The sequence below is a fragment of the Cyprinus carpio genome, chromosome B20, assembly GCF_018340385.1.
Source record: "Cyprinus carpio isolate SPL01 chromosome B20, ASM1834038v1, whole genome shotgun sequence".
Lineage (NCBI taxonomy): Eukaryota > Metazoa > Chordata > Actinopteri > Cypriniformes > Cyprinidae > Cyprinus > Cyprinus carpio.
In genome coordinates, this window is record NC_056616.1 from 7,153,678 (window position 1) to 7,178,244 (window position 24,567).

General features: G+C 37.7%; 1 protein-coding gene across 1 annotated transcript; it reads left to right on the forward strand.

Moving 5' to 3' along the window:
* The first annotated feature begins 321 nt into the window (after window positions 1-321).
* LOC109113309 (brain-enriched guanylate kinase-associated protein-like) lies at window positions 322-24,565 on the forward strand. The gene is made up of 7 exons (XM_042747478.1): window positions 322-1,274; window positions 5,934-6,018; window positions 14,850-15,011; window positions 17,991-18,057; window positions 18,895-19,002; window positions 19,121-19,201; window positions 21,628-24,565. The coding sequence occupies exons 1-7, from the start codon at window positions 392-394 to the stop codon at window positions 23,011-23,013; spliced, it is 2,772 nt and encodes a 923-aa protein (XP_042603412.1). The 5' UTR covers window positions 322-391; the 3' UTR covers window positions 23,014-24,565.
* The last annotated feature ends 2 nt before the right edge of the window (window positions 24,566-24,567 follow it).

A 24,567-nucleotide genomic window follows, 5' to 3' on the forward strand; every position in this document is an offset into this window, starting at 1 on the left:
TTCATATGTAATTAACTTGAAGAGTACATTTCTAAGTTCTTTTGTTTATTTGTTTTAAAATTCCCTTTTTTTTTTTTTTTGGATGCTCATTTTTTGTCGTTGACCAAAATACTATTCATAACAGTATCTCCATTGTTGTTAGCTAAATAGAACTGGATTCTAATCTGGGTGATAAACTTGCTCTTCCATGTATATGGCAGCCAGGGGACCAAATGATTCTGTGGCCTAAATATTGAGTTTTTCCAAGCCGCTAATGCAGACGGTGGGCAGTGATTAGGGCTAAATGCTTTAAAATCTGGGTTTCGTGCTCATTCATTGTCTAGGCACCAGATCCTGTGGACATTTCCTATCTTCGGCTCAGGCCAACAGGAATACTGAGTTTGATGGGGCGATGGATCCCGCTTGCAGCATGTACCACCAGCTCCAGTTAAGGAGAACATCATGCAGCTCCACGACCTCCTCCAACTCATCCACCTCCTCTCAGAAGTTTTATTCTTCTCGAGGACGTGTGGGTTGGTATCTTTCAGCCGGACACACCAGCTGGAAGTCAAGCAGCCTCACCTCCAGTCCCAGCGGAAAGAACACCAGCAACAGCAGCAGTCCACGGGCCTCTAGTTGGGATAGTATGGGCTCAGAGGCAACCACCTGCCTAAAGCTCAACACCAACAGATGCCATGAAGTAGAGCAAAGTTGTGACCAACAAAAAGGGCATAGCCCCCTTATAGAAACTGGGAGCTGCCAGCAGGGGGCAGTATTGACCAGAAGGGAGGAAGGGAGGAGCTCCAGTAAAGTTGTCAACGTGACCTCTGGACAGGCCATGTCGCATTTTGCTGAGTTACAGCATCAACTAGAACTAAAAATCGAAGCCAAATTGAAGTTCTCGCAGTTCCTGGATGAAGTGAGCAGCCAAGTCCTTCACCCTACCAGCCTGTTCATGTTGTCCAGGCAGACTGAATCCTTCTGGTCTAACTCTTCCATCTCTAGTCACAATAACAGCAAGTCCAGGATCCCAGACACTCAACAGCAGCCAGGGGACGTGGATTTTTCCCTGCAGAGCATCCAATCCGTGGATGGCATGCATGAAGAAGGTACACCAGAGACTGTAGGAAAAGCCTACCTGGAGACGGACATCGACTCTGTGCGAAGAGAAGACCAGATAAAGGATGTTGAGACCAAGAAAGAGACGGCCATCACATTTGAGAGCAATGAGAGAAGAGAGGTTAAGAGTCCTTCAGAAAGTCATCCAAACCCCATCCAGAGAACCAGAGCTTTGAGTCCGCTGCTCTATAGAGAAGAAACCCTCTCTAGATACCCCTACAGATCTGTTTCCCTTCCCAGGGACATCAACATAGTAAGTCATTCCTGTCACTTTTTTGTTTTTAATAATCACTATAATATATTTTTTTATTATTATTATTTTAATTATTTTAATTATTTTATTATTTTTAAATGGATTTTTTTTTTTTTTTTTTTTTTTTTTTTTGCATAGAATATATATATATATATAGTTGCCAAATATAATATATTGTGGGGGGCAGTGTTGATATAAAAAAAAAAAAATCATGATTCATTATTGTTGATTCATTATTATTGATCATTATTACTCATTATGCGTTTCCATAAGTTTCAAAAACTGTATGTTATTCAATAAAAACAATATTGAGAGTGAAAACAATCAGTTTACATTTTGATTATAATTATTATTATTATTTTTTGCCATTTTAATATATTAATAATAATAATTACTTTATACTTAATAATAATAAATAGGCCTGTTTGTGTCCCCCTGAAAGTTGGGCCCTCAAATGGACCCCAGTCACCTGTTTGAGAACCACTGATCTAAGCTTTGCTATCAATATTCATTGAATACCTCTTGTTATATGACAACAGTTACCTTATCTAGATTTCTTCTACAGAGGTTTAGTAAAAATATATGAGCTGATTTACAAATAAATCAATAAAGTCCTTAAAGTCCCCTGCGCTTTAAAAGAACAACCTCTGAGCAATATTTTTTTTTTCTTTAGGTACTGCTGCCATCCAAAAAAAGAAAATAAAAAACATCCCTTTAACAATTATCTCAACAGACATTTTGGAGATATAAAGGCCTGGCTGTGTAGGATGCGTTATCATACAAACCGCAGCAGTAGTAAACAATGCAGTCTGTCCCTGACTCATAAATATATCAGAAGGCATTGCTACTGAATCAAGCTTTTAGTCAAGCTGAGCTCTGAAAGGATAAGGCTTCCAGAATTGAGCCATGGCGCTTCACTATCATATTAGACCAAAACTCAGCCACATGTCGTAGTGTGTGCTACATTTGTAATGTTCCTGAAGCTCAACATCCTCTCCTATGCTCTCACTGCATGTGAGCCAATAGTCTATAGGAGTTTATTAAAGTGTAAACGAGATGCAGGTTTTGTCCCGTTCTGTTCTTGTATGTGTGAAGGATAATCAGATCAATAACTAATCCAACGCTAAGGGAGGCAGGTTTCTCACTAGTCTGTATGGATCACATACTGTATCTGGCAACTAATTGGATCAATGTAGTTTTACATAACTGTAGTGTAGATAAACATGTGTGCGGTTATATCACGCCGTGCTGAATCGGTGCACTTTTTCAAGCACAAAACACACACAGGGAACGGAATATTATTCAATAGGCTTCATTATTCCAGATGTGCTTGTTGAACCTGTTAACTTTTAAGTGATTTAAACATGTTTACCTGTTAAATTCACAAAGCGTTCATTTGTGGAACACACACACAAAAAATCGTTGCCTTAATTTATTATCTGATTAAAATGCAGTCTTTGCCGTCACCTTAGCAACTGCTTGAAAAAAGGTGGGCGGTGAGGGGGCAGAGAGACGAGTCTGTGTGTGTCTGAGAAGAGTGTGTGTGTGTGTGTGTGTGTGTGTGTGTGTGTGTGTGTGTGTGTGTGTGTGCCTGTCAAATAAAACTTGCAGAGCTCCCTTGCCATTTGTCGGAAAGTGAGATTTCCAGTCATTGCCAGAAACAACCTTCATTTGAAGAGGAGGTTGATCTTTATATTAGAAGATTGAGTCGATTTCCTGCTTTAAAGGACACTGCAGATAATAAGCAAACCTTCACGTCATCAACTACAGTAGTGCCACATTTTAATATAATGTATGGCTCCTCAACAAAAAGCTAAATATGGATCTTGAAACGTAACACTTATTCACTATTCACTAAGAGTTACCTAAAACATTATCTGGTAGTTGTAGAAGTTATGTTTAGGCATTTTTAAGGGATCTAAAATATGGTCATGTATTATAAGGAATTCTTTTGTGCATCATAATTACTAATAAACAGCCAAGACACCAGTAATATGCATGCTAATAAGCAACTAGTTAATAGGGAATATGTGATACCTAATCTAAAGTGTTACTGTGTCATTTTTAATAGTATTTCATGAACTGAGTGAACACTGTGGCTCTGTGATGCTGTCTAAACACTGCTGTTTGTTTTAGTAGTCCAACATGGCAACACTGGCGTGAGTTGGGGTCCAAGTGTTTGGCGATGATGTAACTCAGGCACATTTATGTCCTGGGTTGATTTATAATAAAACTGGTTATTAGTTATTATTACTAAGCTGCATATTATATTTTATGTTGATATGATGATCTAAACAGGGTGAGATGGACAGAGTGTAATAAACTGCATTTGTGACCCTGGACCACAAAACCAAGTCAATTTTTTTTTTTTTTTTTTTTTTTTTTTTGCAAAATTGAGATTTTATTAATCATCTGAATAAATAAGCTTTCCGTTGATGTGTGGTTTGTTAGGATAGGACAATATTTGGCTGAGATACAACTATTTGAAAATCTGGAATCTGAGGGAGCAAAAAAATCTGAATACTGAGAAAATCGCCTTTAAAGTTGTCCAAATGAAGTCTTTAGCAATGCATATTACTAATCAAAAGATCTGATATATATTAATGATAGGAAATTTACCAAATATCCTTATGGAACATGATCTTTATTTAATATCCTTATGATTTTTGGCATAAAAGAAAAATCGATAATTTTGACCCACACAATGTATTTTTGGCTATTGCTACAAATATACCTGTGCTACTTATGACTGGTTTTGTGCTCCAGGCTCACATTTATTGTGTAAAAAACAAAGTCTGTAAAATTTACCAAAATGACAATTCATTACAGACTACATGATGAATTACATACAGTTGTGGTGTCATTTCCACTGTTGTCATTTTGCTGCTATTTTTGCCCGTAAACCCATAAAACCTTTTTTTTTTTTTTTTTTTCTGTGATGGCAATAAAGAACCATTTTTGGATGAACAGTGAACAGTTCTTTAAATAACCTTTTATTTTCACAGTGGGAAAACATTTTAAAAACCTTTTTCCACTATAAATAACATTTTGTGCAACGGAAGGGTTCCAGGGATGTTAAAGGCTCTTCCTGGAACCATAGATGCCAATAATGAACCTTCATTTTTTAAAATGTGTATAGTATTTTTTTTTATTTTTTTTTTTACTTAGTGTAATTAAATGCATGAGTTATGAGAAACATGAGATGTGTTAAGGAAATTTTAAAAAGTATGTGAATATCACTTGTAAACAGAATATTTTAATAAAAAATCTGTAATATAGTCAAATTATGCAAAAAGTGTAAAAATATTATGTAATTGTGTATTTGAGGTAGATTAATTGCTGGTTATGAATTTAGCCTCACCAAGACAAATGAATTGCTTTTGATTCCAAAAATGATTAAAACATAATTTCCACCGCTGTCATTTACGTCACGTAATGTTATCAAACAAAATGCATCATGTATGATGTGGTGAAAAAGTTAATACATTTTAGAAAAAATTACAAAAGTAAGAAAAGTGATGAAACCAGTAAAGTTGTGAGTATATGAAAACTGTAAAAGTGTTTTATGTAATTTTTTTTTAAAAAGTCCACAGGGTCAAAAGAACAATCTGTGTCTTTATTCACTGATAATCTTTTTTTTTTTTTTTTTTTTTTTTTTTTTGCAAGAAATATATAAATTGCAAAAAAATACTCTGTTATATTAGAGCACTTTTTTCCCAGAAGAATTTTTTGACTTCTGAGTCTTTAAGCAGCAAAGATGGACGCATCCAGTTATTTCAGGGCTGCCTGCACCAGCCAGTCAGCTGCCATTGAGATGAATGAGAATGCTGGGAATAAAAAAACACGATTAAGTTATCCAAGTTATGTGGTTTTGCAAATAAACTCTTCATGTATTAATAAATGCTTTTCAAAATTATCATACTATACATAGCATCTATCATTTAGATTGGCCTGTAAACTATTAAACTAGCTTGGATGTGTTATACCACATTGGATCAAGTTCTGCCTGCCTGGTGTTGAATTAATAGGACTGGAACGGTCCTTGGTCACTGCTGCACACTAAATCTGAATGAGAATGTGACATAATCTCACTCTTGCATTATTCATGGGGCGGCAGAGAGACAGACCGAGTGAGAGAGAAAGTGGATCATCCCTCTCTCCGATTCTTTCATCAACAGATGAGCCCACCTGTTTCCTTCTCTCTCTCTCTCTCTCTCTCTCTCTCTCTCTCTCTCACCATCTCTCCTTCTCACACTCTTTTTCTCACCCGCTCCCTCTCTCTGGTCTGCTGTCTGTCCTCACATCCTGTGGATCTTCGCAAAGTCGATGAGTGAGTTTCTCTCGGGGAGGAGGAAGGAGAGGGGGCGGCGTGTATGATGTTGTGTATCTGCATTCTGGCTACGACTGTCCTTTCCATTCGCACTTAATCTGTCAAGATTTCTCCCCTCCTCACACATGAGATCGGTGCAGAAGTACACTGGCACCATTGGGTAGAGAGAGAGCAAGAGAAAAGGGAGAGACAGAAGGAGAGAGAGAGAGAGCGGCGGTGTGTGCCTCAGACTGCGCAGTGATGCCTTGGCAGCTTCGGGAACCAGGCGCACGTTCCTTTCACTAATCGCCTCTTCTTCCTTCTTCCAGGCTTCGGACAAGGAGATGCAGACCATAAGGTAAGCGGCTTCATCGTTCTGTGATTTTCTGTTCCTCTACCCCTCTCTTTCTCCCATCCCTGATGCCTGGACTGCAGCAGGAATTCACCCTCGCAACAATGCCCGCGTTCTCCACCAGAAAATGGGGGTTTAGCTGCTTAGAAAGCTTCAGTCTGTTCTGGAAGCTCGGATTGTTTGGGTTGGTAACGCATTGTGGATCACATCCGAGTATTCTTGAGTAGTTACATTTGCATTTTACGATGTGCATCCCGAGGATGAAGAGATGTAGAAAGCCACATAATGGCCATTCCCAAACTGAACGGCACCTTTCCACTGGCTGGAGAAGATTCAAGCCATGCATGTGCTGTCATCAGATCACAGTTCCCTAAGGCAACTTCACAGATGGGGCTTGGGATATTATTTATGAGCATGATAAGTGTGAACTGCCGTTGCTGTATATTAAAGTATAGAAGTCATGTGGGGGGTGGGGGGGGGTATGACTCAAGCTCGGTGGGGGAAGCTTGACGGATTTATTGGGGGTTCCCCCTCCTTCGCATGAATTATTAATAGATTACAGGGCGAAACAGAAACGCTTTAAGTCATGCTGATGGAATTTCACCTTTGTGTTGCTAAGAGAAATGAAAAAGTGCTAAGTAAATGTGTTTGTGAGGACTCTGCATCCATGATGAAAGCCTCTTGTCACAGTGGATCGCCTCGATTGAGATGTCAGTTTGCGGAACAGCAGGCCAACATTCATTTCCTAAAACATTGCCTGCCTGCATGTCGGAACTAATTAGAAGAATTAAACTAAACTGCAATAGATACATTAAAATGCATACAAATATTGAAAAAGCAGACCTAATCATCTATGTGGACAATGCAGTTCTTAACGTAGAATCTAGTATAGGTGGTGGTTTAAGTTAACAGTGCACCAAAATATAATCTGTCATGTTCATATTTCCAGTGCTGGACTGAATAATTAACAAGTCATTTTAATTGAGTATTAAGGTAGTGATTGTTGGTTAACTTCTGTTATAATGGCTCCATAGGGGATGTTGCTGCATTGTGTGGAATAAGCGCAGGCAAAGGGTGCGAAGGTCTGAATCATTATGTCAGCGATGATTCTGCAAAGGTGGTACATGAGGGCTGATGGACAGAATATGCAAACCTAAGGTGAAACACCAATTATCATTCTTTTTTTGCAAATGGCCAGCATGGCCTTGACCCCTCAGTGCAGCAAATCTGATGTAATACACTGAAATCGCTCCTTCTCGGTCCTTTTCTCTTCTTCCACGCAGTAAAAAAGCACGAGATCCATTCACATTTAATTCAGGTATGATATTTAAAATGACAGGAAGTTACATTTCTACAAGTTACCATACTATCTTTTTGTATATAAATGAGTGAAACTTGTCAAAAGCCTGTCAAAAACGTGCACATCAGTTTTCACCCAATAAAACTAGTAGAAAATAGAGACTACTGTATACATTTGTTGTTAAATTTTATTTTAATTTAGAATTCAACTATATTTATATTTATAATATAACTCTCTCTCTCTCTCTCTCTCTCTCTCTCTCTCTCTATCTATATATATATATATATATATATATATATATATATATATATATATATATATATATATATGTATATATATATTATATACTGTATTTTTTTTATAACATTTATTTTCATGACAATTAAGCACAGCCCGTAAAACATCCAAATGATTAGTTTAGTTATTTTGTAATTCTCATTATTCTCAATGAAGATTCTCATTAGATTCTCATTACTGTTACACAGCAATGCAATTCATCCTGTCTGGACACATTCTTTCTTTATTAAAAATTAGGTTAAAAAGAAAGTACAACAAACACCAACATCATATATAAATAATTTGTCTTTTAAATATGGCGGGTTTTTTTAATACATTCATGAGAACTAGTGGAATAGGCTTACTGCATTGCAAACTATTCTTAATATGAAACAGGCTTTATTTAGTTTACACAAAACACATAATTTCTTTGAAGGTAAAATATGATTCAGACTTACTGTGTTGAGATATGTCTAAAATAGGGATGCAAGCGTGGTCTGCCATTTCAAAACATGGTAAAATTGTAGTTTTGTAATACAGTCTGCAATATATATGTTTAGAAACATATATAGTACATACATATATTATGTTACAATGATGCTTATGAGATTATTAGAGTAACAGAAATTTGCTTCATGTTATCTGCGGTGTAACTATTGTGTAAACACATTACGGCGAGGGTCTTTGAAACGTAATGATTATTTCCCAGGCTACTGAATGCCATCAGTGTAGCACTAAAGAGTGACTTCTGATCATACAGCAGCACAGTTAAGACTGTCCAAAACTGTTGCATATGATCATTCTGTTGATATCCGCAGCGACGTGGCTGAAAACAATCCATGTTTTGCAGCCTTGGGCTCTGATGTTCTCATCTATTCTGAAGAACTGTTTATTAAAACATGTTTTAAATCAATTGGTGCTGCTATTTTTAACACTTGTGAGCTCGTCTGTTTGCTGTTGTATGTGTACATATCCCTGCATGTTCAGAAATGTCTACGTACCATTCAGCCTGCCAACATTCAGGCTTGCAGATTTAATATTTTATATACTAGCAGATCCCTGCATCTCAGGGGTATTCTGTGTGTGTGTGTGTGTGTGTGTGTACGTATGTCACTTAATTTGTTGTATTTTAAATCAAAATAAATATATTTTGCTGAAAAAAAGATGCTTTTTTAATTTTTTTGCATTGTGTTACTGATATTTTTATATAAACATATATACACTATTTTCACAAATGAAAATAATTCCTACTAAAAATGGTTATTTAATTATTTTATTAGTTAATTGTTTCAATAATTTATCCTAAATATAAATGCAAGTCATTTATGTATTATTTATTTGATTTTAATTTTGATGTAAAATATGACCCATTGTGAGATGCTGATATAGCTTATTAACCATTATTGGTTTCGAAAGTACCAAACAGTAGGTGCTAGGCACTGATGAAAACCTGAACACAACACAATTCATCTCATTCGGTGTCTTGACGAGATGTCGTCCCGCAAAGTTTCCTATCCTAGTTTTCAAGCAGTTTTCTACAAAAATTAATCTAAATCCCACGGCAAAAATGACTCCCAGTTGATTCGCTGGGCACCATGACACATTTTATCATGGCCCTCGGCGGGACGTGTTGCTGCTGCTTCTCAGATTTCTGTTGCTCATCCACAATTCTGCCCGGATAGACTGTCCTGATTCTTCTCCTCTTCATTTATCTGCCATCTGCAGGCCGCATAATCCATTTAAGCCAAAATTATTCCCCGCTGTTTGCAAGTGGGTGGCTGGTGGAAGGAGGGATGATATGAGATTGAAAGTGAGAGCAAGAGACAGAGGGCGAAAGAGACAGAGAGAGTAACAACAAATCAAGTCAGTGCAGATAAATGACTGGATTGTTCCATTGTGTTTTGTGTGAATTTCATAGCTTCTCTTTTTAAAGTCAGAATGAAATGGCATTCACAAATCATCGCATTTCCATAATGTGATGTATTTCAGATTAAGACAAAATAGTCAATGAGAAAAACAATAAAAATAAAGTAGGGCACGACTTGATTGTATCCATTGGGAATTTAGCACATTGTAAAAAGTGGGCGTTTTTTATGCCAGAAAGGAGCCAGACCTGAATGTGAGTTTGCAAGTGATTGTGGAGGAGTACTTCCGACTTGACGTTTGAGGAGGCTTTTTGGCCAGGAACGTGGAGACTGAAGGTATGGGTTGTATTGGCTATAACAGTAACCTCAAGTAATGTGGAAATAGCTATTTAGGCTGCTCCTGCTGAGTATTTGGTCAATGTTAATAGAGTGCTGCAATCGTGACATTAAAACCCAGAAGACGCGCCATGCGTTCCCCTTCAAGATTTTCCTATGGGATTTATAATGGGCTTTTTCAATTCACAAGTAAAATAAGGTCTGTGGTAAACATAACTTGATGGTATTTGGACGTTTTGGTGTACAACGCAAACTGCGCACACTCACACCCCCAAACGTTCTTTTGTAGTTACTTATAAAAACATAAAATTTTTAAAATAAACATGCTTCAGAATTTTACAATTATAAGAAACTTTCCTATAGAAAGTTTTCCTCTGACTTTTGCCTCAGTGAACTGATTTGAGAAAAATTACCTGAGAAAATACTATAAATAGGTACAGACTGTGACTAAAATAATTATAGTCATTTCAAATCTAGCCGGCATTGGTGACACATGGGAGAACTGTGAGTGTATTTATATGTGGTCGCGCAGAGCATGATCAAATTCTTGAACAAATGCCCTCATTCTGCACCAGTTCTTTTTCATGAATCAGTGAAAAAATTCAAGAAACAGACTCAAATTTACTCATGAGTTAGAAGTTTGAATTAGATTCGCTCAGGAAGTGTACTATTACTGTCTACCTCACTGAACCGTGAATCAATTTCTGGTTGTGTTCTGTACACTACCAATTTTCAGTAAAATTTGTTTCAAATTAATTAATACTTTTATTCAGCAAGAACACATTAAATTGATCAAAAGTGACTGTTTCCAATAAATGAAAGAAAGCAGCTGTTTTCAAGATTGGTAATAATGATAAATAATTATGTATATTTATAATAATAATATTTAACAATATTACTGATTTTATACTATATTTTGATCAAAAAAATGCAGCCTTTGCTAGCATAAGAGACCCCAAACATTTAAACGGTTTTGAATATTTTAGGTTTGAAAGACTTACATTAAACTACTGTATTTACTGATTTGGTTTTCCTATGACAACATCTAACTAAAGATATATTCACAGGGTTACACTTTATTTTAAGCCAATGTGTCCTTGTTACAGTGTAATTATACATTTAAGTACTGATTAATGTTAATTAACTACATGTACTTACTATATGGACAGGGTTACGGTTAGGGTTTGCGAAAGGGATAATTTTAATTAACAATTGGAGTGGATTTGTTACGCAGACCTGGCAACCCTCGTCCAATTTGATTCCATTTTGTTTAGTTGATCCACAGACTTTGTGAGGTGTATGTCGGTCCACGAGTGTATGTGTGGTGCATCATGGGATGTATGTCAGTGCAGCCATATGTGCACATAAGATGAGGGGGTTTTCTGGGAGATAATGTCTCTGCGTTGAGAGGAGCAGAATACAAAGTCCCATTCCTTTCTTCCGTCTCACTCCTGCCCCTCTAATCTTCCAGCTCCACTTCTTTCATGCCTCTAAGATGTCAGCCACTCTTTCTGAAAGATCAAATGCAGCCAATGCAGCGGCTGCAGCCCCCCGTGATATAAGACACATTGACTTCCGTGGCCTGCTGAGGGGTTATACTTGCCCCTCGTGATGTGGTAAATGTTTGTGGGTGAGGATATAGGGAGATATAGGTGATTCAGATGGGATAGAGAAAAAAGGAGTGTGCGATGAGTCAGAGGAGGGGGAAACCGAAGAGAAATGCATAATCAGTTGTCACAAAAATCTCTCCTTCCTCACCTGATGGACTGGATGGAAATAGGCGACAGGAAGACTGGAAAAATTATGTCTTTCAGTGCAAGTATTTGTGCAAAATAAAAGGTATTTGTATTTGTGTGTGTGTGCGTGGACCTAGCCATGTTTTGGGGACAAAATGTCTCCACAAAGACGTAGAATTGGCCTAATGGTTAGAGAGTTTGACTCCTAACCCTAAGGTCGTGGGTTCGAGTCTCGGGCCGGCAATACCACGACTGAGGTGCCCTTGAGCAAGGCACCGAACCCTGAACTGCTCCTCGGGCGCCGCAGTATAAATGGCTGCCCGTTGCTCTGGGTGTGTGTTCACAGTGTGTGTGTGCACTTTGGATGGGTTAAATGCAGAGCATGAATTCTGAGTACGGGTCACCATACTTGGCTGTATGTCACGTCAATTCAAATAAGATTTATCTTTTAATATATATTAAATGGTAATTTATTCCTTTGATGCAAAACTGAATTTTCAGCATCACTACTCCAGTCTTCATTGTGACACAAGATCCTTCAGAAATCATTCTAATGTGCTCAGTGTTTTCAACATTTAAGGTTTTTAACATAATAAGAAATGTTGAGCACCAAATCAGCATATTAGAATGATATCCGAACGATCATGCAACACTGAAAGAGATATTAATCTTACTGTATATTCAATTAAATAAATACAGCTTTGCTCATCATAGGAGACTTCTTTCAAGAGAATAACAAATTTAGCATGCTCCAAATCTTGGTAACAAATTCAGCAAAAATTGCAAACCTCATCTAAAATAAATATTCAGTAGCCAGTATAAAATGTAATGAGGCTGACAATCCTTTTCTGAAGTTTGAGCACATCTTTTCAAACTTTTGAATAGTTCCGGGCCTTGTTTCGAACCCTATTAGTGGAAAATTTGCCATAAATGTGTAAATGTATAAATATTCTCCAAACTGGAGTACTCTATATATTAACTAGGCACATCTACACACACGTAAAGTTCTGCATGTGAATGTTTTTGATGAAGTCGCAAGCTGTCTCATCACTTTCCTACCTTAATTCATCTCGCCGCTCACGATCGCACCTGTGCGAGGGACCTCCAGTCAAACCGAAACATCAGCACAGAGGCATCGACCCAAAGAGGTTAATTACGCCTGTCGCCGCACGCTCATTCTCGCCGTGACAGTTTCACGCATGAAGCTTCGAGATGAATCGCAAGTTTGATGACACTTTCTTAATTGCTGTCGCTATTATTTTGTAATATGATTGCAAGCGCCACCTGCCACTCTCTTTGCTCTGTTGACAGGATCTCCAGCGGTCTGTCAGGGCTGCATGGGAAACGTAACCTCAGACTCAAGCAGGAATAAGTGGAATCCCTTTTAGGGAGCGGAGAATTTATACACAGACCTTCATGAGAGGTGGCCTACTGCGAAAAACCATGAAAAAGATATATATTGGGAAAACAGCCCTTAAAACCTCTCGAAATGGTTGTAAACATCAGAAAAAGAGGTAAGATGCTCTCTCAACCCTGTCATCTGCCAACCACAGTCATCCCGTCGACCATGTTCATCTCCATCAAGTGCTGAGCTGTGACATACTGACCATCATGAGTGCTGCTGCTACAAGTGTTGACCAATGAATGTGCTACTGTACACACATAAAGGACCATCATCAATCCACTTGTGACTATGTATGTAGTATTGTTGTGCTGAATAGGGCTGTTTAAAGAAATTACTAAACCAATATACAAACTAACACTTGGAACAAATCACGCAGTGTCATATTTGGACTGTGACCAGTGTAGACATCGTATGTAGAAGAGAGCAGGCTAATTGTCACATATTTCTCAGTAATTGTTAAAGTTTGAATTAATAGTACAAACTGGCATATATGCAAATATGGCAAGCTACCATGAAATATAGAGACTGGAGAAAACATTTAGAATACTGAAATATTGGAAATATGTGCTATTTTTTTTTTTTTTATCAATTGATAGCCCTAATTTTAACTATTTCATTGTATGCGTGTTTAATTATAGTTAATGTTCAAATTTTAGTGCTATATGCAATTATTTTCAGAAATCTGTGCAATTTTTACTATTTCAATTTATGAATTTTGGTTTATTTTAGTTCACTTGCAAACTAAAATTATTTTTAGTGTTCAAAGTTATGTTCAATTATTCAGAATTATTTACAGAAATCTGTTCAATTAATCTTTTAATCGTTTGACAGCCCTAGTTTTTACCATTTCATCTTCATCTTTTTAATTCACTGGTTCATGTGCAGACTAAAATTATTTTCAGTGTGATCAACTTTATATATACAGTATGCTACAAATATATATATATACATACAGTATATACAGTATAGTACCAGCTTGTTCTTTAGAAATGTATCATATTATTTTGGAACATTAGTATTACCATGGTGTTCATTGACATTTCATGGAATACCATGAATACAATGACATTTGAATTTGTTATTTATTCAGTTTCATAATATTACCAAGGTGTCACCATACTACATTTTGTTAGCTTTCATTTGAAGTCAGGCTTAATGCTTTGGCTTATTGCCTGTCTGTATTGAGGCATCAGCACTGATAACAGTGTGTGTTGTGTGTTCTGCTATATCCTGTCCTGTGCTGGATTTGTGTGTGCTTGCTTTCACATACATGTGTGTATCGATTGCCAGTACATTTATCGCTCAGACATGTTACATCCTCACTGCTTTAGACACGTGCTGTCTGGCCATCTGATCAAGCGAGGTTTGTGGCATGCTGAAAGCCGTCGGCTCTATCAACAGCCAGAAAGTCATTACCGTTCACCAAACATCTGTTCATCAATATTAAACCATTAGGGCTGTCAGTGGTTCTCTTGCATATCGTAAAAAGCTGTGTTTGGTTCCATCCCTCTCTCCCACCCCATCCCCGCTTGCGTGTTTGATCTATAAATAGACCGTCTGTACATGGCATTGGTCATGTGACTAAGGATCAATGTGGGAAATGGGAAAAATGAGTGTTAGGGATTAAAAAGGTCAGTAAACCTGATTTACCAAGGCACTCTTAATGTAAGTGTGTTTGGGTTGCACTAAATGTGATCAGTGGGTTGTTTGACAGTTATTGATCGTGTCAGCAACAATGAAGCAGTATACATTAATAAATCTGGCCCAAACTAAGGGTGTAATTCATACAAAACAACTGATTTTGCATTCCCTTTATTGATACTGAATGTCTGCCTGATCCATGCAGAACAGATTCTGGGACTATTTTGTCAGTTTTTGTCATATGAAGCAAATGTAATCACATGCACATATGAATGCAGCTCTCTGCAGGAACAGAAGGAAGACCTGCGCAAACGTCTCTCCTACACCACTCATAAGCTGGAGCTTTTAGAGCGTGAGTTTGACTCCACGAGGCAGTACCTGGAGACCGAGCTGCGCCGAGCCCAGGAGGAGCTCGACAAGTTCACCGACAAATTACGCCGGTAAGACAAGCGTATACAATAGCATCTGGCCTATATAGTGGGGCTTTCTATTCACATATGGTAACTAACTGAACAATTTATCAATTTGGCTCTCAGTTTGCCTACGTTTATTATGCTCTTTAAGTATGTACCTGCTGTTGTTGCAAAAGATATTAGGGAAGCACAATATTGGATTTTTGGCGGTAGGCTGATATTTTTCAACTCATTTTGGCCAACAGCTGATGCCGATAAAGATATGTTAACAATCTTAATGTTTAGTCAAAACACAAAGTATTTACAAACTGTCCAAATATGCCTACTTCTTTTCTATATAGTAGGTAATAATCAAAATTACATTTTTTGTAGGTTGCAAGTCTTCTTGTAAAGAAGTTAGTAAACAGTAAATCTTGATGGCCACACTGTTATTGTATAGGGATATTTTTGCAGCTGTCAAATTGGGGTGTTTCCCAAAAGCATCATTAGCCAACTATGGTCAAAAGTTTCATTATTACCAACATAGTTCAACAACATAGTTTTCCAAATCTATAAATCCAATGAACATTCGCATTCGCAAACAGCATTACAAAATTGTGTGGCTGGAGCTACAGCTCTCAACCTGTGGTTAGAAGCATATTTTCTTTCTAGTAGGACATAGACTTGAGCAAAATACACAAGCTAACATGTAGTGTAATCTATATTGTTCATTCCATATATTAACACATTTGTTTATGTCTTCTACTTTGTTAACAGAATTAAAACATAATTTCTGAAATTTGCATATGCATGTATTTGCTATACTACTACGGGGGAACCTGGAGTGATGTAGGGGAAGCCGCGAAATACAGCTAAATAACGGAGAACAAAAATAGTGAAGTAGTCCTTATATTACATGTTCATTAATTACAGCATTAATTGGCTTAATATCATTAATGACAGTTCTAACTAATGTGGTTTCGAATGACATATGTGACAAAGTTCCCGTTTTCAGGAAACAGTAGCTAGTCTCTCCAACAATGCATCGTATTACAGTGATTAAGAGAGTTACATTGTTGTTCAGGAAACACACCCCTGAAGTATAATTTCTGCTATATATTAGATAATTCCTAAAGAAAATGTCTGACTATCTGCATGTGAACTGAATATAAAGCATAATTGGGTAATGCTGCAGGGCATGATTCACACAGAATCCAACACCAATGCATAATCAGGTCCATATCTGAATGGCTAGAAACAAACAAAATTAAGGTTATGGATTGCCCTAGTCAAATCCCTGACTTTAATCCAATAGAAACTATTTTCACAGTGGTGTTTTGAATGTATTATAAAGTTGCACTTAGTATTTTTTGCTTTATTAAAAAAGTTTTACTACTAAAGAAATAAATAGTACTTTTGAAAAATATCATATCAGTAACCTGACAAAGACTGTTTTAATTTTACATCTACTTAGTTAACGGGGGTTGCCAAGTTGAGATCCAACACGTTCTCACTCCCAACTCGTCACAAATTGATGCTTGGTCAGGACCTCTTGTCATCGCTTTTTGATGCTCAGGGTACCCCTTAAGCATCACTTTTCGACATGCAGGGTACTCCATTTTTTTGAGTTGTTTGCTTTAATTTAATGGTTTGCACACATTTGTAAAAACAGAAACCATTTTATATAAATGTATTCTTTCATTGGAGCACCTAACCCCACCCTACCCTAAACCTTCCCACTTCTGAACATTATAAAACACATAACAGGGAAATTAAAAGTACAGTCACAGGTATTTATTGCAAAAACTGATCATAAAAATGAAACAATCAAACAAGTTGTTTAAACCAACCACACCACATTCACATGACTTTAATTTCACCACCATTAAGTTTTTGACAATTCTTTATCCAAAAAACATTTTGCCTGAAAGTTTGAGTTTGAATAGTTTGCAAAAGTGCAATTAGAAACACAACAAGGCTGTAGAAGCAGTGTAGATGCTGTAAGTTTACCTATTTTGCATGAAAACATTAAATTTTTTGACAACCCCATGTAGTTCCCTTAAACCACTTGCAACTGCCATTTTCAAGACGAGTAAAAACACTGATGAATTGCCGAAGTATTTTGCCTAAAAAATGCAGGCATTTAACCAAAAACCCATTTAAAATCCACATAGAAAAAGCTGTGGTTTAGCATTTGTGTGGACAGGGGTGGACTTGACGGACACAAGCACGTGATGGTCATTGTAAATCTGCAAGACTGCAAGTGCACATAAAGTGTGTAATTTGGGACAGGGCCTTTATCATCAGTAAACGAAAATGTTTGGCTTTGCTGCTTCCACACCACTAGGTGTCAGTATCCATTTGAGATGCCTGCCATATTGACTACAGTGAACCTTCAACATTTTCAAGAAAAGAAAAACAAACAAACACACACACACACATATCACAACTCTGCATTATGCCTTTACGGTCTCTTTAATTCTCTTTGGGGAGAAAATAGTAACCATTTAGCTTTGAATACTGTTTAGGTAGAAACGGTGAATAATAGATAATATCACAGACTTCTTCACATTATATACTTTTTTTTTTTTTTTTTTTTTTTGGCAGCTGCTCTCATGTTCCTGTTTTTTTTCATTTAAAAAGGTGCATTTGCGCTAATATTTAAACATACTTCAATTTGGGATTCACTGTTTCTAACCTGGCCTACTATTGTGGATGGATAGTAAGCAAATTGGGACACAGAGATTGTTTCACTTCACTTGGCCATTGCCAAGTGCGTAGGAGTCAGTTATACAGTTATAGCTTGGCCATGTGTTGGGCTCCTTGGTCCATTGTAAAATAAAATGTTATGAATTGAAGCCACAACAGATACCATAATATAATGTGGAAGATGAACAGGTGGTGAAAGTTTTGGCAACCGACATTTGATTATCTAATAGACGTGTCTAAGAAAATAAGGCAGGCATTTAAGACCTTCCTGTGCGTGCTGGATTTGAAAAACACGTTTTGCTCATGTGTTTCCCACAGAATACAGAGCAGTTACTCAGCACTGCAGAGGATCAACCAGGACTTAGAGGATAAAATCCACCGAAATGTGAGTGCATACATCGGCCACGCACTAAAAAAGCACAAATTATACAAGAGGTGTCTGGGTGAATGCACACAAACTGCTTTTTGTTTTAATGTGCGAATGTTTTTGTTCGCATATGTGTTTACGAGTACTCATCTCCCTCTTTAAGTGTTTTCCTGTTTAAATGGGTTTTCGGCTGAAAGTGTTTACATCGCTGTCCACACTTCTGTCCATGTGTGTTCGTGTTTTCTGGTGTGGCAGATTAGGGAATGTGTTAAACATGTACAATAGCGCTGAGTGCACTAAGAGTCTATTTGAATATCAATACACTGCCACTGGTGCCCCTGACGTTAATTATAGTCCATTAAAGCAGCCTGTCCGCCTTCACATGACAGTGTGATAGTGAGTCTATTATGCTCGCAAAATCTGCATCACAGCCTGTTTGTTAATTTGAAGTTCAAATTATAATTAGCCTGCCTGCTGCAGTACATTGTATGACCATTACATGTCTGTATTAGGATCCACCCCTCAGGGTTTACTCTGAGTTTGTTATAGTAAACACATTCTTTTAGCAACAGATTGCACCCATAAAGACGTCATTGATGACCCTGAAGGTTATGGGTTCAGGTATGAAAAGAAAATCATCTGATATCGGCCTTCTATTGATGTTCCTTTCAGTATACCAATTAATTCCCATCTGCTGCAGGTGTATCCTAGAATAACTAAACGTGCACTGACTTCTCCCAGTGTGAAACTGTCTGTTCATACTAATCTGTTCATACTGGTGGTCTTTTAGGGCCTATATCATTGCAAATGCATATCACAGGGTTTTTTTCTGAAAATGTGCTCCTTTTAATCCAGTCACAGCACCACGATGATGAGAAACGGGCTCTTAGCAGAGAAATCATCGTCCTTAACAATCATCTCATGGAAGCTAAGATGACCATTGAGAAACTGAGAGAAGACAATGTAAGAGAAATAATGACAATGTGATTCCTTTTGCACACTGAGGCTTAATGGAGGTATTTTAAAGGCTGGTGTATTAGCTTTTCGTTAACTAATGCTCCTTTTCTACCACTCTCAACAGGACTTGTACAGAAAGGACTGTAACCTTGCTGCACAGCTCTTGCAGTGTAATAAGTCACATTACAGAGCCCAGTTATCTGAGGTAAGTTGGCAGACAAACCTTGCTGAGTAGATGTTGCCAATATTGTTTTGTTTATGGGTGTTACAGTATGCAGTAATTTGTGACATGAAAAACTTGTTAGTTCCTTCATTATTTCCTTACTCAAGGGAAAATATTTTTAATTAACCATTATTTTATAAAAATGTTTCTTTCTTGTTAACTGGTAGACATTTTAAAAAATTTTCCATCCTGTAAGTATCTATCCTAGTGTTTCTCAACGGGGGTGGTACCAGCCCTTAGGGGGCGTTTGGAGAGCATCAGGGGGTGCTGAGGTGTTTTTGGGGGGCATTTGGTTAAGGCGAGTTTGGTTATGGCAAGTTTAAGGCAAGATACTGAACGACTGATTATAACAGCTATTGTAAAAGTTTTTTTTTTTTTTTTTTTTTGCTGTTTGGCTGCGGTTGGTTTGAATGCCAAATTTCAAGAGTTCATTCAACGCTCATAAATATAGCCTAATTTATATTCACGTGGCTTTTTTGTTCCTGGGGAAACTAATGATAATGGTATTTCAAGTCAAATCAAATATGTCATGAATCTCATGTGGCATTCAATGACATATTTTTAAAAATTATTTATGAGCTATTGTGGGCTGTTATATTTGGGTTCAAATATGTGCTTTTAAAATAGGGTATATATTTAAAAAAAAAAAAAAAAAATAAATAAAAAGGTCAGTAAGTTTTTTTGTGATTTTGAAACAAATCTTTTCTGCTCAGTTAGGTTGCATTTATTTGATAAAAAAATAATAAATAAATAAATACAGCAAACCGTAAATCTACAATTTGAAAGAACTGCTCTCTTTTTTTGAATATTTTAAAATGTGTTTTCCTCTCATGCTAAAGCCTTCAGCTTTCAGTATCACAGATCCTTCAGAAATCAAGCTAATTAAAAAAAAAAAATTTAAAAAAAAATAATATATATATATATATATATATATATATATATATATATATATATATATATATATATATATATATAAAATGTATAAATAAAAATGCTAATATTAAGTATCTAAAAATTAAATATACATTCTGAAATGTAATTGCATAGTTCTATTTAACAACAATGAATAACAAAAGAGCATAACAGAAAATGTACAATCTGATCTGTCATTGTGTTGGATAATAGTTATTTATAGCACAACTTCTGTTGCAAGGTCTTTATATAGCCTAATTGGATACCATCCACACAATCTCTTTTTCAAAAGATATTTTATCTAAATAAACTCAACTATCCCCTTTAGTGCAATGTCATTTAACCAGTAAACTTTTTTTTGAAAGACTGTAGGAAATCATAAAGTAGGGTTATTTTTATTTAATGGAATCTACTAATATTTAGGTCAACCATAGTAAATTAAGTTCTTGTTTAAATAAATATTGAGGTTCTGTCCCAATTAAGAATGGGTGACTATTCTGGCAAGGTGAAAGTGGGAGGATGTTTAAGTAATACTGTGCCAATAAACCTGGCAGTTTATTCTTCAAATCTGCTCCAAGCCTTATGCCATTCCCATGATGTCTGGTACAGAGACTTATGTTGGAATGCTGCCTGCAGTAAAAACCTGTTCATATTTGGCAGATATATTTGAATGGAAACACCAATGTGTCTGTTACACAATGTGTTCAAGGAATTCAGCCTTGCATATTGTTTTATATGAAAATGCCAAAGGCACGAAAGCATTCATTAAAATAGCTGGACATAGCTGGACAAGGTGTCTCGTGGTTATGAGGAAACATTTTCTGAATAACCATAGAGAAATTTAAAAGCAGTTTAAAAAGTCTCAGAAGTGACAACACTCAGAAGGTCAACAGATGTTGTATGAATTAGATATCAAATTGGATTTGTTGTACCGAGACCAACCCTACTGATTTTGAAGGAATACAGTTTTTGCTTTGTCTTTGCTTCTCTTTTTATGTTTCTATAATTAGACATGTTCTGCTAGCTAATTAGCTGCAATTTACTTTCTTCTTGTTGCTATGGTGAAATGAGAGTTAAAAAGAGTTGTGATATTGGATTGATGCCTAGTACTCCGTGTGTAGTGTCAGTGGCAATGAAATCGGTGGTTCTTCCCTCTGGCCAATTTTTGCTAAATGAAATACTAAAAACCATGTACTTATAAAGACCATTAGTACAGACTTGTCTGAAGATTTAATACTGGCCTTTAACAACATCTTTGGCTGTCTGCTTTGCAAATGTACTTTCGTGTTCACTGGGTACTTTGATTCCATTCAGTGATCTCTTGTATGTTTTTTACTGCCTCTTAAGGATATTGACCTCACCTAAGCTATTATTCCCTCTTATCCCTCCCAAATAGGATTCCATAAGAGCCTACATTTTTCTCTAAGTGTGCGAGTCTTTCATCTCTTATTGATCATTGAGTCCATCTAATGGAAATCTGTCTTACTCTCTCTCAGTTGCCTGCAGAGTTTCAGGAGCGTGTAAGCTTGCACATGGAGGGTTCTTCCCTCTGCCACTCCCCATATGCCGACACAGTGCCTGCCTCTGTCATTGCTAAGGTCCTGGAGAAACCGGATGAGGTCTGCAGCAGTCAAGCCTCTCGCTCACCCAGCCCACAACCCCAGGAACGCCAGGGATTCCTTGTGGGCACAAGCCTTGTGGGTAGCACTGAGCGCCTTGGCCTCCGAGCTACTTACAAATCAGACCTGTACAGCAGTGACACAGCACTTTATTGCCCTGACGAACGGAGACGAGAGCGCAGACCCAGCATGGACGTCCATGGACAGCGGACAGTGTATGAACCCCAAAACTCCACTGATAGCAACCCAGAAGAAGGATCCATGTCCCTGCAGCCCGGCTTCTCACGGGACCACTTCCAAAAGTTTACAACCTCTCTGGGAGGAGGCTCTAGCTCTTACTCCAGCTTTAGTGGAGGAGGGTCAGAGGACAAGGGTCAGGATCCCCCAAGCAGTGCTGCATCTTCTCCACGCCACCAAGCCCTTTACATGGACTGGAGGGATGGGGGTGAATATGAGCACAAGAGTGACTCTTCCTGGGAGAGGGAGAGTCCAAGTGCCTTTTCCAAGGGCCACACTTTTCAACCGCCTGAGTCCAGCCACCATCAGAATGGTAGCTCACCCATCTACAGTAGAACAATGTCCTCCTGTTACAGTGAACCTTATGAGCCCCTGCCACCTTCCACCTCACCCAGCATCACCTATGGTGACAGTCGGCGTGGAAGTGCTTTTGCTCCTGAGGAAGAAGAGCTGATTGGTCGGTGGCGGCAACTAAGTGTGGAAGATCTGAGTGCCCACTCATACCGCAGTCCTGGGCGGGCCTCACCCTACAGCTTCTCTGAGCAGCACTTCTCTGTCCGCCCTGCAAAAATTCGCCTTGGTCCTCTCTACAGTAGCTTCCAGGAGGGTAGTGATGTATACCACCATCATGCTGGGGTAGTAGATCCTTTCTCTAGCCCCAGCCCTGATTGCAGCCCAGGCCAACGGCAGCAGCAAAGCCAACCTCACCTGTACCACTCCAAGGAGGATAGCCAAGAGTCTGAGCACAGCCTCTACAGCCCCAAGGATGGTGGGGTGGCAGCCGGGGGCCAGACAACGGAGTATGTTGACATAAGTCCCAATAGTTCAAATGAGTCACTGGACCATGGATCTCTGGAGATGGCTGCCGAGCTACAGCATTACCAACCCGAGAGGCACAGCGTGTCCCCTCAGGGAACAACCCCACCACCTCCTCCACAACAGCCATACCAAAAATTTGGCACACTAGGGCTGTCACGTAAGGACAGTCTCACCAAGGCACAGCTCTATGGTACTCTACTAAACTAAGAGCAGAGTTTCCTGGTTACTCTCTTTTACAGCTCTGTGATACTCTACTAAACTAAGAGCAGGGTTTCCTGGTTACTCTCTTTTACAGCTCTGTGGTACTCCTCTAAACTAAAAGCAGAGTTTCCTGGTTACTCTCTTTTACAGCTCTGTGGTACTCCTCTAAACTAAAAGCAGAGTTTCCTGGTTACTCTCTTTTACAGCTCTGTGGTACTCTACTAAACTAAGAGCAGAGTTTCCTGGTTACGCTCTTTTACAGCTCTGTGATAATCTACTAAACTAAGAGCAGAGTTTCCTGGCTACGCTCTTTTACAGCTCTGTGGTACTCTACTAAACTAAGAGCAAAGTTTCCTGGTTACGCTCTTTTACAGCTCTGTGATACTCTACTAATCTAAGAGCAGAGTTTCCTGGTTACTCTCTTTTGTCAGTAGGTTTTGAATGTTAAGCAACAGTTTGAGCCAAACACATGATGGGATTTTCTGTTGAATATTTTTAGTCCATCAGCTCTCTTATCATTTTTCTCTCTATTTCTGTATCTGTTAAAGTGTTTTCTAAACATCGAACATTACTTGCTCATGTTTCTACAGTTGATATGAAGCTCTAACATTCAGCACTATTTGTATAGCCTATTTTGACAGTTTATTAATGGTTCTGTGTGGTTTGTGAGAAAGTATTTTAAGTGCATTAGGTGCATTATGAATTTTTGGAAACTTGTCTGGAGAGAGAGAGAGAGAGAGAGAGAGAGAGAGAGAGAGAGAGAGAGAGATTTACTTTATTTTACCAAAAGCCTTCTGGGCTCATAAAGGTTTGTGAATGGACAGCACATGCTATGTAAAAAAAAAAAAAGAAGCTAATTTTAACAAGAAATTTGATCTTTTATTATATAATTTATGAATAGCTGTATTTATTGTTAAGTATGCTATATCTATAATTGTTTAATAAATGTAACACTATGGAGAGATTCAAAAATTTATATCATTGTAAATTATTTATATTGCTATAAATAAGGCAATCAGCACAATTATACAAGCTGCAAACAATTAAACATGCCTCAAATGAAGTTAAGTCATGGTGACAATTTGAGATCTCACAATGACCCACTGACAGATCGTTCCACAGGTTTGTGGGCGAGACCTTGTGAAAATATTTTTGAGAATAAACTCTGCATGGATTTATATTACCCCAAATCAGCCCTTCAAGATCAGGTCTCAACCAAAGTGAAACGTGTAATCTATTGCTATTTCAAACAGATTTGATTCAACTCAAATCTATTACACCATCAAACAAGTACAACTTGAAAGCACTGGGCATTTTTTTAAACTTCTGATGTGTTTTGTTGGGCGATGGGATTTCTGAGGTGATTGTTCTTTTCAATGTTTTCTCTCTTTTGTTCCTCAGTGCTGTAAGCCCCTCCCTCAGGCCCTCTCTACCTCACGATTCAATCCCTCTCTCCTTTCTTAATCAGCTGGGATCCTGTGTCAGTTGACACAATGATGCATGACTCTGTTTCTTCTGTTTTGCTTTCTATATCTAATAAAGCACAAAAGTTGCACCATG